This window comes from Erpetoichthys calabaricus, chromosome 8, assembly GCF_900747795.2.
Source record: "Erpetoichthys calabaricus chromosome 8, fErpCal1.3, whole genome shotgun sequence".
Lineage (NCBI taxonomy): Eukaryota > Metazoa > Chordata > Cladistia > Polypteriformes > Polypteridae > Erpetoichthys > Erpetoichthys calabaricus.
Window position 1 is genome coordinate 4,266,729 of NC_041401.2, and position 14,895 is coordinate 4,281,623.

The window sequence follows — 14,895 nt, forward strand, 5'->3', positions numbered from 1 at the left end:
CAACCCTGGAGACCAACATGGCGAACTGGCGTGGGGTGGCATGGGTGGCTAACACTGCAGTTCCAGGAGACTGGGTTCAGGTCTTGACCTGGTCGCTGTGGTGTGGGAGGTTTGCATGCTCTCCCCACGTCTGGCTGAACTCACTCCTGTTCACTTCTTAAAGATATGCAGGTTGAGCTAAAAGGTGACAATAAATCAGTGGTGCCATGGAATGGACGGGCACCTCGGTCAATGCTGGTTCCAAATGGTAGCACCCCCATTTATATTTGTACAAATGAGTCTGCCCTCTGGAGAGGACTGCTATATAAAAATAAGAGTTAGGGGGCACTTGGGTTACTGTAGTGCCACCCAGCCTGTGTGGCATAAGCAGCTGGACTAGGACAATCAGATCCTTCTAGCTGCCCAGTTCTTACAACACTGCTGGTTGCCAGTTCAGCTTGCAGGTGGCAATGGAGCACCAGCTTGGAATGGTCCACTTTGGCTGGCCTCTGGGACAGTTGTGTTTGTGTCTGATGTGCCAGGCGACACCTGGTGACCGTGGTGCCCCAGAGGGATATTTTATTACAGAAATATGGCAGACTAAAATGAGTTAGGAAACAGAGGACATGCCAATCATTCAGTTGGCAATGGGATTGGGACTTTACTTAAGAAAAGGACGTGCCATCCATCTTCAAGAGGCTCATTCAGGGGATGCCAATTCTTAGCTGTAAAGTCCCCGGGCACTCACAGTAGAATGCCCTCTAGTGATTCCCTTGTCTCATTACAACTATAAGCACTTACCTCCGTTTTCTACAGCATGGCACCATAAATCTTTTCTGGCCTCCCTAATTTGTCTCTGATGCCATCTCTTGGCTTGGGGAGTAGAGATGATGCCATGCCAGTCCCCATTACCTGACATAACATTTAAAGTCACTTAAAGTTACTGCCCCTGTGGCATTACTTTTCATCACAACTGGCTGCAGAGAGACCATAAGCTTCTGCTGTGCCCATTTGATGCCCACTTCTTAGTGTGTTCCTTGTTATTCTTCTGCAACTCAGATGGGCAGCTTCTGGGAGGCCCTGACCAGGGGGAAGCTACTGTAGTTTAATAAATGGGCAGATAAATAGAATTTGCATGCGAGTGCCTTGACTGGGCCTGAGTGACACCCAATCATTTGGTCAAGGAGACAACAAGGTGGGTGAAGATGGTCAATGATTAAATTATACTACTGCCAACCCCCAATCATATACAACAGTACTCTGCCGTCTAATTAATATCACAGGGTCGTGCCAGTCCAGGGCACCCACCCAGGGCCCCTTCTTACCTTGAGCTTCTTCATTAGGAGCTCGTGCTCGGCCAGTAACTGCTGGCTCTCATCTTGACTGCTGCCAATCTCCAGGAGGTTTGGTGCCGCCTCGGCCAGCTGCAGCTCCACCAGCATCCCACACTGCAACACAGACAGGACGGTGGGGTCAAATGTGGTTGAGCCCAGGGGGACTTGTGGAGGAATGTGCCACTTGCAGGCGCCATCTGCTGTTTGGTGGGAAGCCCTGCTTCCTGCATCTCTGACATTTTAGTAGGCAGAGCCCACGCGTCGGTGTCACATGCAGCCCCGCTCATATATTTCTCAGTGCCAAGTCAACATAGCCCCACCCACTTCTTGGTAAAAAGGTTCTGAGCCAATCATCACTGAAAGTTCAGTGGACAGAACCCCACCTCCATCTTGGCAGGGTATTTTGCTTTATTATGTGAAAAAAATTGCTAACTTGGTATGAAGTTCTGCCCAATCATTTCAGCACTTCGGGCACAGAGCCCCATCTCTAACTTGAAATAAGCACCGCCCAACCATCTATGAGCACTGCGGGCACAGAGCCCCATCTCTAACTTGAAATAAGCACCGCCCAATCATCTATGAGCACTGCGGGCACAGAGCCCCGCCTCTAACTTGGAATAAGCACCGCCCAATCATCTATGAGCACTGCGGGCACAGAGCCCCGCCTCTAACTTGGAATAAGCACCGCCCAATCATCTATGAGCACTGCGGGCACAGAGCCCCACCTCTAACTTGGAATAAGCACCGCCCAATCATCCCTCAGCACTGTAGGCACAGAGCCCCGCCTCTAACTTGAAATGACTTGGTATGAAGCTCTGCCCAATCATCTCTCAGCATGACTAATTTAAATATTGCTCTTTACTTTTGTTTTTAAAGTGTAATGTTAATATTTTCTTTTTTTATTGTTCCTATTATTTGTTCATTGTGTCGTGATGATGTCATTTTGAGTGTTCCTTTTTCACAGGTCTGGTCGCTATGATGCCATGGTTGCTAGGCGGGTACTGCACATGCCCCTTGACCCCTGTTGCTGTGGTGGCCATGTAGTTAAAGACTACCACACTCATGATGGAGCCGAGCCGCTCGCTGGAGCCCCTCCTTATGTATTGAATTTTGCCGATGGCCCCCTGCCATCTTCATTCCGTCTGTAATAATTAATCACTCGAATTCTGTGCTCAGCCTGACATGGCACTCCATCCTCATAAGGCCCCCCATTTTTTTTTTGTTATCAAGAGAATTGCATGTGTGGCTGAAAATGTGAGTGAGGCCTGAAGCCCCGCCCCTTCATCCTGAATAATTACGTTCTGTACTCAGAGCCACACCCCCAATATTAAGAGGCACTGCGCCCTCTGCTGGCTGCCCAACTCCACTGCACCCTTTGTTATTTGTTTATGCAGAAGCTCCGCCCACACGTTTTTGCTCTTTTTTTTGATCTTCCTGTGAGTCCCAGTTTTTTTTTTTTTTTTTTATAGCGCCTTGAATCAATAACAGACGGCCATAAACAAAGACACTGGAAGGCATAGCAGACTTCACAGGAGGACAGAAATGAAAAGCTGAAGCTGACGGACACAGGATTATAAAAACAGAAACACATGACAACCGACTGGCACACGAGAGCCAACTTGTGCCCAGAGCCAGTCTTGGTGAGCCTGGCTTGGCATTTGAAGGCAGTGTGGACACTGTGAGCAGGATGTCCCCCGCTGGAGTCCACACACACACACACACACATTATCAAAGAGCCAGACCACCCCAAGCTGACCGCACCCCAATGAAATATGGCGGCCGTGAGGTGAGTGACCAGGCTGCATGTCCCCAGACTCCTGAGACCCCTGTGCCACTCTGGAGTTGTCTTTGTTTTGTGTGCCACCCTCTAGTGGAGGGGGCAAGTTCAGCATATGGATGGATGACCCCCGATAATGTGGTAATGATAATTAAATGAATGATGTATATAGCGCCTTAAACTGTTTAGGGACACACGCCAGGTTCAAACCCAAGCCCAGACTGCACTTTGTCAACATGTGCCAGTTAGGGTGAATGGCAGCTCTAATCTGGCCCCATCTGCAGGTAAGGGTGCCCAGTTACCAGGGTGGCATCCAGGCCAGGATTGATTAGTGCTATGTGCCCAGTGGGCCTTGAGTCAGGTTAAATGGGGCAAATAAAAGGATGAATCAGCAAGTGAAAACAGGGACCACCGGACGGCTGGCTGGGTGGGGTCTCCTTATTTATCTTGGTCACTTGCCTTTGATCGGCTGCCCAGATGTCCTGTTCAAATCGTTGTAGTATGCATGAAAGGCGCCATACACAGCAGTCCTGTCACTATTCTCCTCTTCACTGCCACCTTCACATATGCAGCACATCAAAAAGACCCCCAAAAGACCCAGGCAGCCATTTCTGAGCAAAGCTAAGCAGAAACGGAGCAAATGACTACCAGGATGGGCAAAGGCCGACCACCCAAACAGAACTCACAAGTTACAAGGGCCGATATGGCACACCAGCAGGGGGCACTGAAGGCCACGGGCATGAGCCTCTGCCCCTCGAAGGGTCTGGCAGACGCTGGCTGGTCTCTGTGTTTGAGCCCAGGCTCAGCTGAGGCTTCTGCTCCTCCTGATTCTGTGACAATAAGGCAGACAAGGTGACAGCACAACACTGGGGTCCGGAATGGGGGCAGGGCATCGCTCTGCTCTGTTCCTACGTCAGTCCCCCAAGCCTTAGTGACAGTGACGTCCGCTGCCCTGCCTCGGCTCTATTGACAAGAGCTTCATGGGACGTCAATAAACACCGACGGCGCTCGACTTCTGACCCCAGCCCACCCCAAGATGTGGGCGCCGCAGGGCCACATCGATTAGCTGCGCCAGCAGAAGGGCACAGCGAGGGGACCGAAGTGCCTGGCAGCCCAATGCCCTGGTTTCACATTCACAGCCAGACTCAGAGACTGAGCTCTGCCATGAAAGGCGCTATATGCCACTGCGGATTGGCTGGATATAAAGAAGAACAGGCAGGGAATATAAAGTCAAGCAGTACGTGAGGGCTTGGGGGACGGGGGGGGTCTTTAAAAAATGTCAGCCACCAACAAAATAACACAGCAGCCCACCAGCAGGGGGCACACGTGAGCTTTCTACCACATTTCACAGCACATCACTGGCGCTTGGCTGATTGGGTAGGCATGTCATCGGGTGTCGCCCTCTGTGCCCACGTCACCAAAGTGGAGTGTCAGTTTGCCCTCTGTTGAACCCTGGTCTGCACCCATCTGCCAGCTTTGACTCTCTGTGGCACCGAGAGCTGGAAAAACGAACAAGCAGAGGCAAAGAGTCTGCTGATATTCCTATTGGGCCTTTCATGGTGCCATACGACCATGCTGGGCTCATTTGAACCCGTGCCCACCAGTTCCACATTCTCAGTAAGTGTGGCACAAGCCATCAAACAATGCCAGTCTGAGCCTGGTAGGCCGCTGACCCCCTAGCGCGTCTCTCCACGTGAAAGGCGCCATACAGTCGTGTCCCCTTCTCCCCTCACACACTCCTCGCTCCCGAGTCCTCAGACTTGACACACACACCCCATCCTGGGAGGTCACATGACCCCCACTCTGCACTTTTCAGCCCCCCCCCCCGGCTCGCCTGACGTACCTTGAGAAGCGTCACGATGATATGCGACTGGCCGGCCTGCACGGCGATGGTGCTGACCGCCGTCGTGGACACCTGACCTCCAGAGTCTCCTTCGCTGGACATGGCGCAGCACCGGGGGTCTTCAGCCCGAGAGAAGCGGCACACGCTGATCCCCCAAAGCCCACGGCGTGAATGAAGGGAGCCGAGTCGAGTCTGGGAGGACAAGTTGACAAAAGCAGTGAGCAGCAAGTTAAAAATAGAAGGGTCCGGCGAGGAGGCCATGTGACACCCACACCAACACCCCCCCCACCCACCCACCCAACCCCCCAGAGCTTGGCAGCCGAGCTCAGCGCACACACGCACACACACACACACACACACACACACACGTGTGCACACTCGCTTCTGGCCCATTCACAAAACATCAGCTGACTCAAGTGATAAATGACCAGCAGGGGTCAGTGGGGGTGGGGGGTGGGCTCAGAAACGGGCACACACGGGGGCTGAGCCTGGCACCGGAAGGACAGTTATATAGTGCCTTACATGGAGCAACAGAAGTAAACAAAAACACTGGGGGTGGGGGGGGGGTAGTCAGGGGTCCAGACAAGACTAGGTGGGGGCCCACAATGCACTGCAGCAGGAGCTCATCACCCCTCCCTCACTCACCAGCAAGCTCCAGGTGATCACATCAAATGAATGGAGTCGTGTATAGCGCCTTGAACCCGACACACCCGCCCTTCAGCTCCGGGTTCAAATCCAAGGCCGTACCGCGCTTTGTCCACCTGAGGGAAAGCCGTGCCAGTTTGAGCAAATCTGACCCCATTTGTCAGTCAGTGTGCCCAGTAACAGGGTGGCATCGACTGGGCTCTGAACTCGATGACCCTGAGGTCAGGTTAAGGGGGGCAAATTAAAGAAAAACAGGGGCCACCGGGTGGGATTTGAGCAGATCGGGCATTTGAGGGGCTCTGAGTGCGAAAACCGGGGGCTTGGAAAGTGAAGGAACAGAGGAACGAATGAATGAATGAGTGACCAGATGGATGAAGAAAAGAAAGAATGAATCAATCAAGTCATTAATAAATGACGAGATGAATGAAAGAGTGAGGAATCAGGGAAGAAATGAACGAATGAATGAATGGGCCAAAGAAATGAAAATGAAACAAATTACTGATAAATGAGTGAAGAAATGAACAAATGGAAGAAGAAATAAGTAAACAAACAAATGAAGAAAGCAGTGAATGAATAAATTAGCCAACCGACTATTAACAAATAAAGGAACAAACAAATGAATAAATGAATGAATGAATTGGTCAACCAATTATTAACAAAGAAATGAACCAATAAATGAATTATTGATAAATTAGGAAGTAAATGAACAAATGAATACATGAAGCAAACAATGAATGAATGAACACATTAGAGAATAAGAACGAATGGATCAAGTAACTAATAAAGTGAATGAATGAATGAGGAAATGAACAAATAACTGAATAAACGAATTACTTAAGAGGAGCAAATACATTATGAAGTGAAGAAAAGAGAACAAATGACGTATTTATTAACTAATCAGCTAATAACAAATGAATTACTGAATGGTGAATTCATGAAGAAATTCTGAAAGAGCAAATAAATGAAAAACGAATCAAGAAAAGAGCAAATGAATGAATCATCGAATAACAAAGGGCATCAGAAATGGACGAGGAAATGAACGAATGAACAAATCAGTGAGTGAACGAGTAATTCAATCAATCAACACATGAAAGGTCAACTGAATGGCCAAACAATGAATACCTGAACCAAAGTACGAATCAATCAGCAATGAACGAGTAAATAAAGGAATTGACGACTGAAGGAGGATGACGAGACCACCGGGGCGAGTGAGGTGACCCCAGGATTCACAGAGTTGGTTGTCTCTCCCCAAGTCCATCCATAGCAGTTCCAGATGCCAGTCTGTTGTGAGGTGCCCATGGCACTTGGCAGCCACCCAGCCCTGCCAAGCCTCTGCCTGCCCCACATTACATATGAAGTAGAATCTCTTAGCCCCCCTGCTGTGAGGCCTGCACCCCACAAGGCACCTCTGCCCACTTCCTGCTATGCCAGGCCCTCACCTGGTGAAGCAGACAGGGTGCTTTATTCTCTGTGACTGACCGCCATTTCTGGACGTTGGAGTAAATCCACAGGATGACGTCGGCCCCCAGAGACGGGCACAGGCCTGTGTTACGAGATGAATGCCAGCGACGCCACTGCTGCCACCCGACGGGTGGAGGAAGGGGACGCCGGCTCAGAGGAAGACAACTCAAGGACATCTGAGGAAGCTCGGGGACCGGCCAGCCTTGGCCATCTGTGTCGAAAGATAGATAAGCGAGGCTGAGGGGGGCTTTAAATAGCGTCTGTGTAAATTTAGAAACTGTCAGGCAGCAGATGTGACCCTCCAGAAATGAAGCAGCCACCGTGCGACGCCCCCCCCCCCCGGGCCCCCCCACACACTCACAAAGAGCTCTGCTCGACTATTCTGACGGTCGTGTAGCCCACCAGTATAAACAAGGCCCCTCATAACAGTCAGCCCCCATTTGTATATCTGCTCAGAGACATTCTCCACTACACACACATTCACAGATCTGATTGCACCCCCTGCCCACCGCACACTCCGTCACTGCCAACGTCTTCGAAGGACCCCCCCACCCTCCCTCGTTTCCCTCACCTGAAATTCTGGCATGGCAAGTAGTCGGAATGCCGCTATCAGCTGACCTGCCTGGAGCGCCCCGCTCTGCACTCTGTCACTCACACGTTCACAGTGACACAAGTGTGTGGCATCGGTCGAGTGGCACGTGGCACAATCACAACTGGTAAACTAATAAGACGGAGCAGCACGCCATGGGTCTGCCCCCCTGCTGTGGCCTGCCAGCTGCTGCCATGAGCGCTTTGAGTAGTGAGAAAAGCGCTATATAAATGCAAAGAATTATTATTATTATTATTCCACATTTTTAGAGTGCCTTGAATGCCAGCAAAGGATGAAGCCCAGAAAGGTTAGTGGGTACCGATGCGCCACCGTGTTGGAGCTCACAGGGGTCTCTTGTCATTTTCTTCCCTGAGATGCATTATGGTGCCCCTCAAAGCTCCTCACCCTCGACCTGTATAGTGCCTTTCACCAAGTGGGGGCTCAGATTGACAGGTGAACACAACTCTGGACTCACACACTCAGTGCCCATAAAGATGTCAGCCGTAGTCTGTCACCCGACTCGAGCGCAATGACGTTGTTGTTTGTCATCAATTTGGTTTCTGAATTGTCATTTTTAATAATATAAACTGCTCAAAAAAAATCAAAGGACCCCTTTGAGTATCTCAACAAGTCAGTGACACTTGTGGGCTGTTGATCTGCTCAGTGAAGTAGCAGAGGGGCTTTGGTGCACTGGGGGGGGCAACAATGAGAGACCCCCCAAAACAGGAATGAATGGGTTAACAGGTGGAGGAGGCCACTGACATTTTTTCCTCCTCATCTGTTTTGTCACTCGTTTTGCATTTGTCTATAGTCAGTGTCACTACCGGTAGCATGAGACCATACTTAGACCCTACAGAGGTGGCACAGGTGGTCCAACTTCTCCAGGATGGCACATCAATACCACAGGTCATTGCCAGAAGGTTTGCTTTGACTCCCAGCACAGTCTCAAGGGCATGGAGGAGATTCCAGGAGACAGATGAGCAGTTCCTCTAGGAGAGCTGGACAGGACCCTCGTAGAAGATCCTTAACCCATCAGCAGGACCCACCGGTATCTGCTCCTTTGGGCAAAGAGGAACAGGATGAGCACTGGCAGAGCCTACAAAGTGACCTCCAGCAGGCAGGCAGGCCAGTGGTGTGAATGTCTCTGACCAACAAATCAGAAACAGACTTCATGAGGAGTACTCTAGTAGGTTCTGTGCTCACTGCCCGCCCGGCACCATGGAGCTCGATTGGCATTTGCCATAGAATACCAGAATTGGCAGGTCCACCACTGGCACCCTGTGCTTTTCACATATGAGAGCAGGTTCACCCTGAGCACATGTGACAGACGTGAAAGGGTTTGGAGAAGCTGTGGAGAACGTTATGCTGCCTGTGACATCGTTCAGCCTGACTGGATTGGTGGGGGGTCAGTGATGGTCAGTCTGGGGGGGCATATCCATGGAGGGACACACAGACCTCTACAGGCAAGACAACAGCACCTTGACTGCCATCAGTTATCGGGATGAAATCCTTGGACCCATTGTCAGACCCTTTGCTGGTTCCTCCTGGTGCACGACGATGCCCGGCGTCATGTGGCGAGAGGATGAAGGAATTGACACCATTGACTGCCCCCCCCCCCCTAACGCTCACTCACCTGACCTAGAACACCTCTGGGTGGGACATTATGTTTCGGTTCATCCCACACCTCAGACTGTCCAGGATCTCAGTGATGTCCTGGTCCAGATCTGGGAGGAGATCCTCCAGGACACCAACTGTCGTCTCATTAGGATGTTGTCAGGCATATGGGGGGGGCGGGGGGGGCAGACACACTACTGAGTACAATTTGGAGTTGCTGGAATGACATTTCAGCCAAATGGACTCACCTGCCTGCCTGCTGCATCATTTCTTCCCTTTGATTTTTGGGGTGTCTTTGAGTTCAGCCCCCTCTCTGCCGGTTGATCTTTTTCATTCCCATCCTCTCGTTCCTCACACATCACCACATCAGTCCGTAGCAGTAGAGATTTTATCGAGTAGTTTATATATTTTTTTAATATTATTTGCTGCACATGCTCTGTTTGTCTCATGCGGATCTTCCTTACCTTCTGTGGGTGGTAACCCCCAAGAGGCGGGGCCAGTATGACATCACCACTGTAGGCCCGCCCACTGCTCATTTCTGTGTTTGAGAGGCCATCGATAATTTAAACTAAAGTGGTCAAGAAACACGGCCCCTTCATTACGGGCACTCAGGCGAGTAACTGGCACAGTCCAAACTCCGCTGGTCAACAATGGGGGGGCGGGTTCGGCGGGGCATGATGGCCAGAGGACTGGAATTGGCCGTTTTATGACAGTTGCTGGTGAGTGGCACTTTAAAGGACTACTGGCGTCTTCGATGCCATTTAGGTCTTCAGCGGTGATGCATAGTGACAGCCACTCTGTCCCCTTATCAGCTCACACATGCCACCCTACTCCACCACCAAAGGTCAGACACAACCCGTATGCCACACCGTGAGCCAACCCAAGCCTAGTGTAGATATCTGGGGTCTGCTGGTGGTCACACGTCAGGGTCGACGGATGCTAGCAGATGGGAGACTCATTTGAAGTGCTGTATCTGTGCCCTCCTCTACCTGCTGTGTGTGTGTGGGGGGGGGGGGCTTCACAGCTGACCTCTCTGGGTATTCCTGCCCCATTGGGCAGACTGTGGCCACCTTAGGAGTGAGGTCACCTCAGGTCAAACTAAAAGCAGAGCTGATGTGTGGAGTTAAGAAAACGTGTTTGGCCGCAGTCACTCCCAAGACCCCAACCTCAGGTAATGGAGAAGGGTCTTCACCAAAGCGATTGACGGCACTGCACAATGTATTTGCCCATTTCTAACTGAGCTTGTTTCATGAAGGGGGGTCTGCAGCCCACCCTGGTTTAACAATTACAGCTAATGGGTCATCAATAAACTGAAAAAGGCTAAACTGGGGCGCAGGGCCATAAAAGTTGAGAAACACCACCTGAAACTGTTTGAGCCGCAGACAGATTTGTGACGGGTCGTTACACAACTGTGTAGTGAAGATTAGCCGAAACAGTCCGAGCATGGATTCTATCACCAGTGTAATGCCCCCCCCGACCCCCTTTAGCCAGCTACTTGTCACTAGTGTGCAACCACCCCAGACATATCTGATAAACCACAACCTATAAATGCACATCTCTCTGTTATATGTTATTTGGTATGAGATTTGTAAAAGCACCATTAATATTTGTAAGGCACCATCTGTTGGAATGACAAATGCAATGCACATGTCTCTGTTATATGCCATTTGCTATGGGATTTGTAAAAGCACCATTGTCTATGAGGCACCATCTGTTGGAATGACAAATGCATAGCTTTTTATTACTACAAATGTTTGTGGTGCACCATCTGTTGGAATGACAAATGCAATGCACGTCTTATCTACCGTTTGCTATGGGATTTGTTAAAGCACCATTGTTTATGAGGCACCATCTGTTGGAATGACAAATGCATAGCATTTTATTACTACAAATGTTTGTGACGCACCATCTGTTGGAATGACAAATGCAATGCACATGTCTTTTATCTGCCGTTTGCAATGGGATTTGTTAAAGCACCATTGTTTATGAGGCACCATCTGTTGGAATGACAAATGCATAGCATTTTATTACTACAAATGTTTGTGGTGCACCATCTGTTGAAATGACAAATGCAATGCACATGTCTCTTATCTGCCGTTTGCTATGGGATTTGTTAAAGCACCATTGTTTATGAGGCACCAATTGTTGGAATGACAAATGCAACACATATGTCTCTGTTATCTGCCATTTGCTATGGGATTTGTAAACGCATCATTGTTTATGAGGCACCATCTGTTGGAATGACAAATGCAATGCATATGTCTCTGTTATCTGCCATTTGCTATGGGATTTGTAAACGCATCATTGTTTATGAGGCACCATCTGTTGGAATGACAAATGCAATGCATATGTCTCTGTTATCTGCCATTTGCTATGGGATTTGTAAACGCACCATTAATGTTTGCAAGGCACCATCTGTTAGAACGACAGAGAGAGATAGCAGCGGGGTGAATACACATATGCATAGATACACAGACACTTTATTTTTGGTAATGAAATACATTGCATCAAAAGTTTGTGACGTACCATCTGTTGGAATGACAGAGACACAGACACTTACCCTTTTATTAAGATGAATATGTTTGCTTTACACGTTTATCTTTTAGTAATTTTGTGTGAGAAAAATGATTGAACGAAACAAATTTTTAAATTCTTTTTTAATGTACTATACACCCATTGCTGTTGTCTCTGTAGGAAACTACTTTTTGGGTCCCAGTATGATTCTGGCTTTCTCATGTGGCTTCTCCGAAAATGGTGGCATCCCTCGGAAAACAAAATGGATCGGTGCAGCCCATCATCGCAGGATGGTGCCAGGTCAGACCACCTTCAGGAATGGCACACGTCGGGGTGATGACAATGGGTGCTCAAATCAAATGGGGGGGCAAGAAAAAAAAACCCAAAAAGACACACAGGTCCTCGGCTGTAAAGACTTTATGAAACATCACTTAGAAGAGCCTGCAGCAGTGTGACAGAATGTCTTGTGGCCCGATGAGACTCAAGTGGAACACTCAGCAGTGAGTGTGTGTGGCACAAATCAGCCCAGTGACACCAGGAGCACTGTGGCAGTGCCATGGTGTGGGCAGCAGAGACTGGCGGTCTGGTCGGGATTGATGGAAGATGAATGAAGCGCAATATAAACAGACCTGGGAGTGAGAGCCTACTGCCCTCTGCCAGAAGGTGGCCCACCTGGAGGTGGTGGCTCCCTGGCTAAAGGATCTGTGCTGGTAACTGTAATGGTTGACAGTTTGAACTCCCGGAAACTGCCAGAAGGAATGTGACAGACCCTTTGAGCAGAACTCTCCAGCTGCCGTTGCTCCAGGGGGCGCTATACAAATGGCAGACCGCTATACAATGGCCTTCTCCTTTTTGGGTCGCACTAGGCGATGTCAACTGCTGGTTTGTTGTGCCAGGATGGGTCTCACGGTCAGCAGTCTTTGCAGCGAGGGCCACTCGTCCTTTTCCTCAGCCACACTCTGCCAACTCCCACTGTGGGGTCCCAAGTCGTTCCCGGGCCATCAGAGAGATGTGATCCTGCCAGCGAGCCCAGGGTCTTCCACCGGGGTCTCCTCCCAGCTGGTTGTGTCCATAAAGCCCCCACAGGGAGGGACGCACATCACATGTGTGCCCGTCTGTGAAGTCCCCTTCCAGCTGCTCTCAGTCTCCATTCTTGTCAATCGCCTCAGTGGCGTCTAAGGCTACGTCCGCACTACCGTGTTGTCAGTTTGAAATGAAAATGAACCTCCATCCACAGCAGCGTCTTCAAATCGTCTTCAAATCGTCTGCTGTGGTATGGCGGGTGGCTCTGCAGCTCCGACAGAATAATCATCCATTGGCCGTCTCAGTCTCTGTTACGGAGGTAATTGGGGCGAGTGGCATCTGCATGTTGCTTTGTTGACTTCCTGCGCCCACGGAGTTGGCACAGCAACGAGAAAAATGAGAAAGGCATGTTGAGCGAGAGGGTGGCATTGGGGCAAAGAGAGCCGTTCTCATCGTGTGGTGGGTGCAGCAACACAATGTAGCAGTGCAGGCTGCCCAACTTGACTTGATTACTATTAGAATTAATATATCACTACTACTACTGTTATTAATATTATTATTATTATTATTATTACTGCCTTCTCTTATTCACTCATTGCAATGACTGTCAACTGCTGTTTTGGTGGCCTCTAGTGGCCGTACACAGTAACTGCACTCAGTCCTAATGATAATAATAATAATTACACTGCTCTATTTTTTTGTTTGCTGCTCTTTATTAAGTTTTTTACTCTGATTTCATATATGACATCGTAATTATGCTGGCACGTCAGCTTTTTGAGATACACATCATTGACGTTTTGACACTTTTGAATATCGATATATCAAGACGATATCTGGAGTTTGTCCCACCAACATTGTTTTGATGTGTTTATTCTGAAATCAAACCAGAAGACGACACCAGAGACACATTAAAGTATATTTCTGTCAGTTTACCTCAATATAACAGTGAGGTCCGCCTGCTCACATTTGTCTGAGGCCCTCACTTTTGCGTTTCTACTGCACGTCCGTCTCTCTCTGTAAGAACCAACACAAGTCGCCCATCAGGCTCAGAGTGGATTTTCCCCTGATATCGGTTTTCCATCACCTTTATATCTCGATGATTTATACTCATCACTGACATCGCTCAGAGTTGGTGGAAAAAAGTCGAGATGAGAATGTCAAAAATTGTGTCTTCAGTGACGTCGTGACTCCCGTAAGCTGATATCCTTCCAGCAGGTTCTCCACAAGCTCAGCGTTATTCTCTGCTCTGTGACGGTCAAGAAAATTCTGGACAACCCGCACGAATGAGGGCGCCGATTCAGTGGACTTCAGTCTCCTTTTGAACTCCTCGTCAAGCATTCAGTTCACGGATTTCAGGGCCAACAAAAACACCTTCCTTCATTATGGCTTCACTTTTCTCGAGACCAAACTTATGTCTTAAATGCTGAAATGCATCGCCGCTTCTGTCCATCGCCTTGGCAGAATTTTCAAAGTAATGGAGAATCAAACGAACAAAACGTCCTGAAATGTAATGTTGTGTTCAACAGTAAAACCTCCACCTGCTGCACCGTCCTGTCGCAGTGCGTCGTTATACTTTAGAGTCCGGTCCTCGAGGGCCACAGTGGCTGCTGCAGGTTTTCATTCTAACCCTCTTCTTCATCAGTGAGCTGATTTTACTGTTAATTATCTTCTTCTGCCTTAGTTTGAATTGACGTGACTCAGGTCCCTTAGTTGTCTCTTTTTCCTTAATTAGTAGCCAAACAATAAAGAGACAAACAAGCCACCATGTGAGCAGCTCAGCTGTGTGTCCGTCACACAATATCTGAAAATACAGAAAGGAGAAGGTCTCAGTAAGGCCGATCTCTCAGGTCACCAGAACATTGTGACGGTGGTCTTAGAAAAAACAGAAAAATCAACACATTTGGAAATGAGAGCAGCGACGAGCCACTGAATGAAATAACGAGTTTAATGAACAGCGAGAATCAGCTTCTCATTAAGAGACCGGTGGAGTTTGAAACTTCAGTTTAGCTGCTCATCTGTTGGCTCACTTCACGTCTCATTTCTGTTATTTAATGAAGAAACAAATCAATTCAGAGGACTGAGTCCTTAAAAACAGGGCTATTAAAATGAAGGGAAA

General features: G+C 49.0%; 1 protein-coding gene across 1 annotated transcript in view; it reads right to left on the reverse strand.

The window, feature by feature from the left end:
• Positions 1-5,124, reverse strand: part of ccdc141 (coiled-coil domain containing 141) — a 160,547-nt gene extending 155,423 nt beyond the window's left edge. The window contains exons 1-2 of the mRNA XM_051930465.1: positions 4,934-5,124; positions 1,305-1,427 (exon numbers count right to left, since the gene is read on the reverse strand). Of these exons, the coding sequence (XP_051786425.1) occupies positions 1,305-1,427; positions 4,934-5,035 (225 nt within the window). The 5' untranslated portion in view covers positions 5,036-5,124. The remainder of the gene's footprint in view (positions 1-1,304; positions 1,428-4,933) is intronic.
• Positions 5,125-14,895: the final 9,771 nt, after the last annotated feature.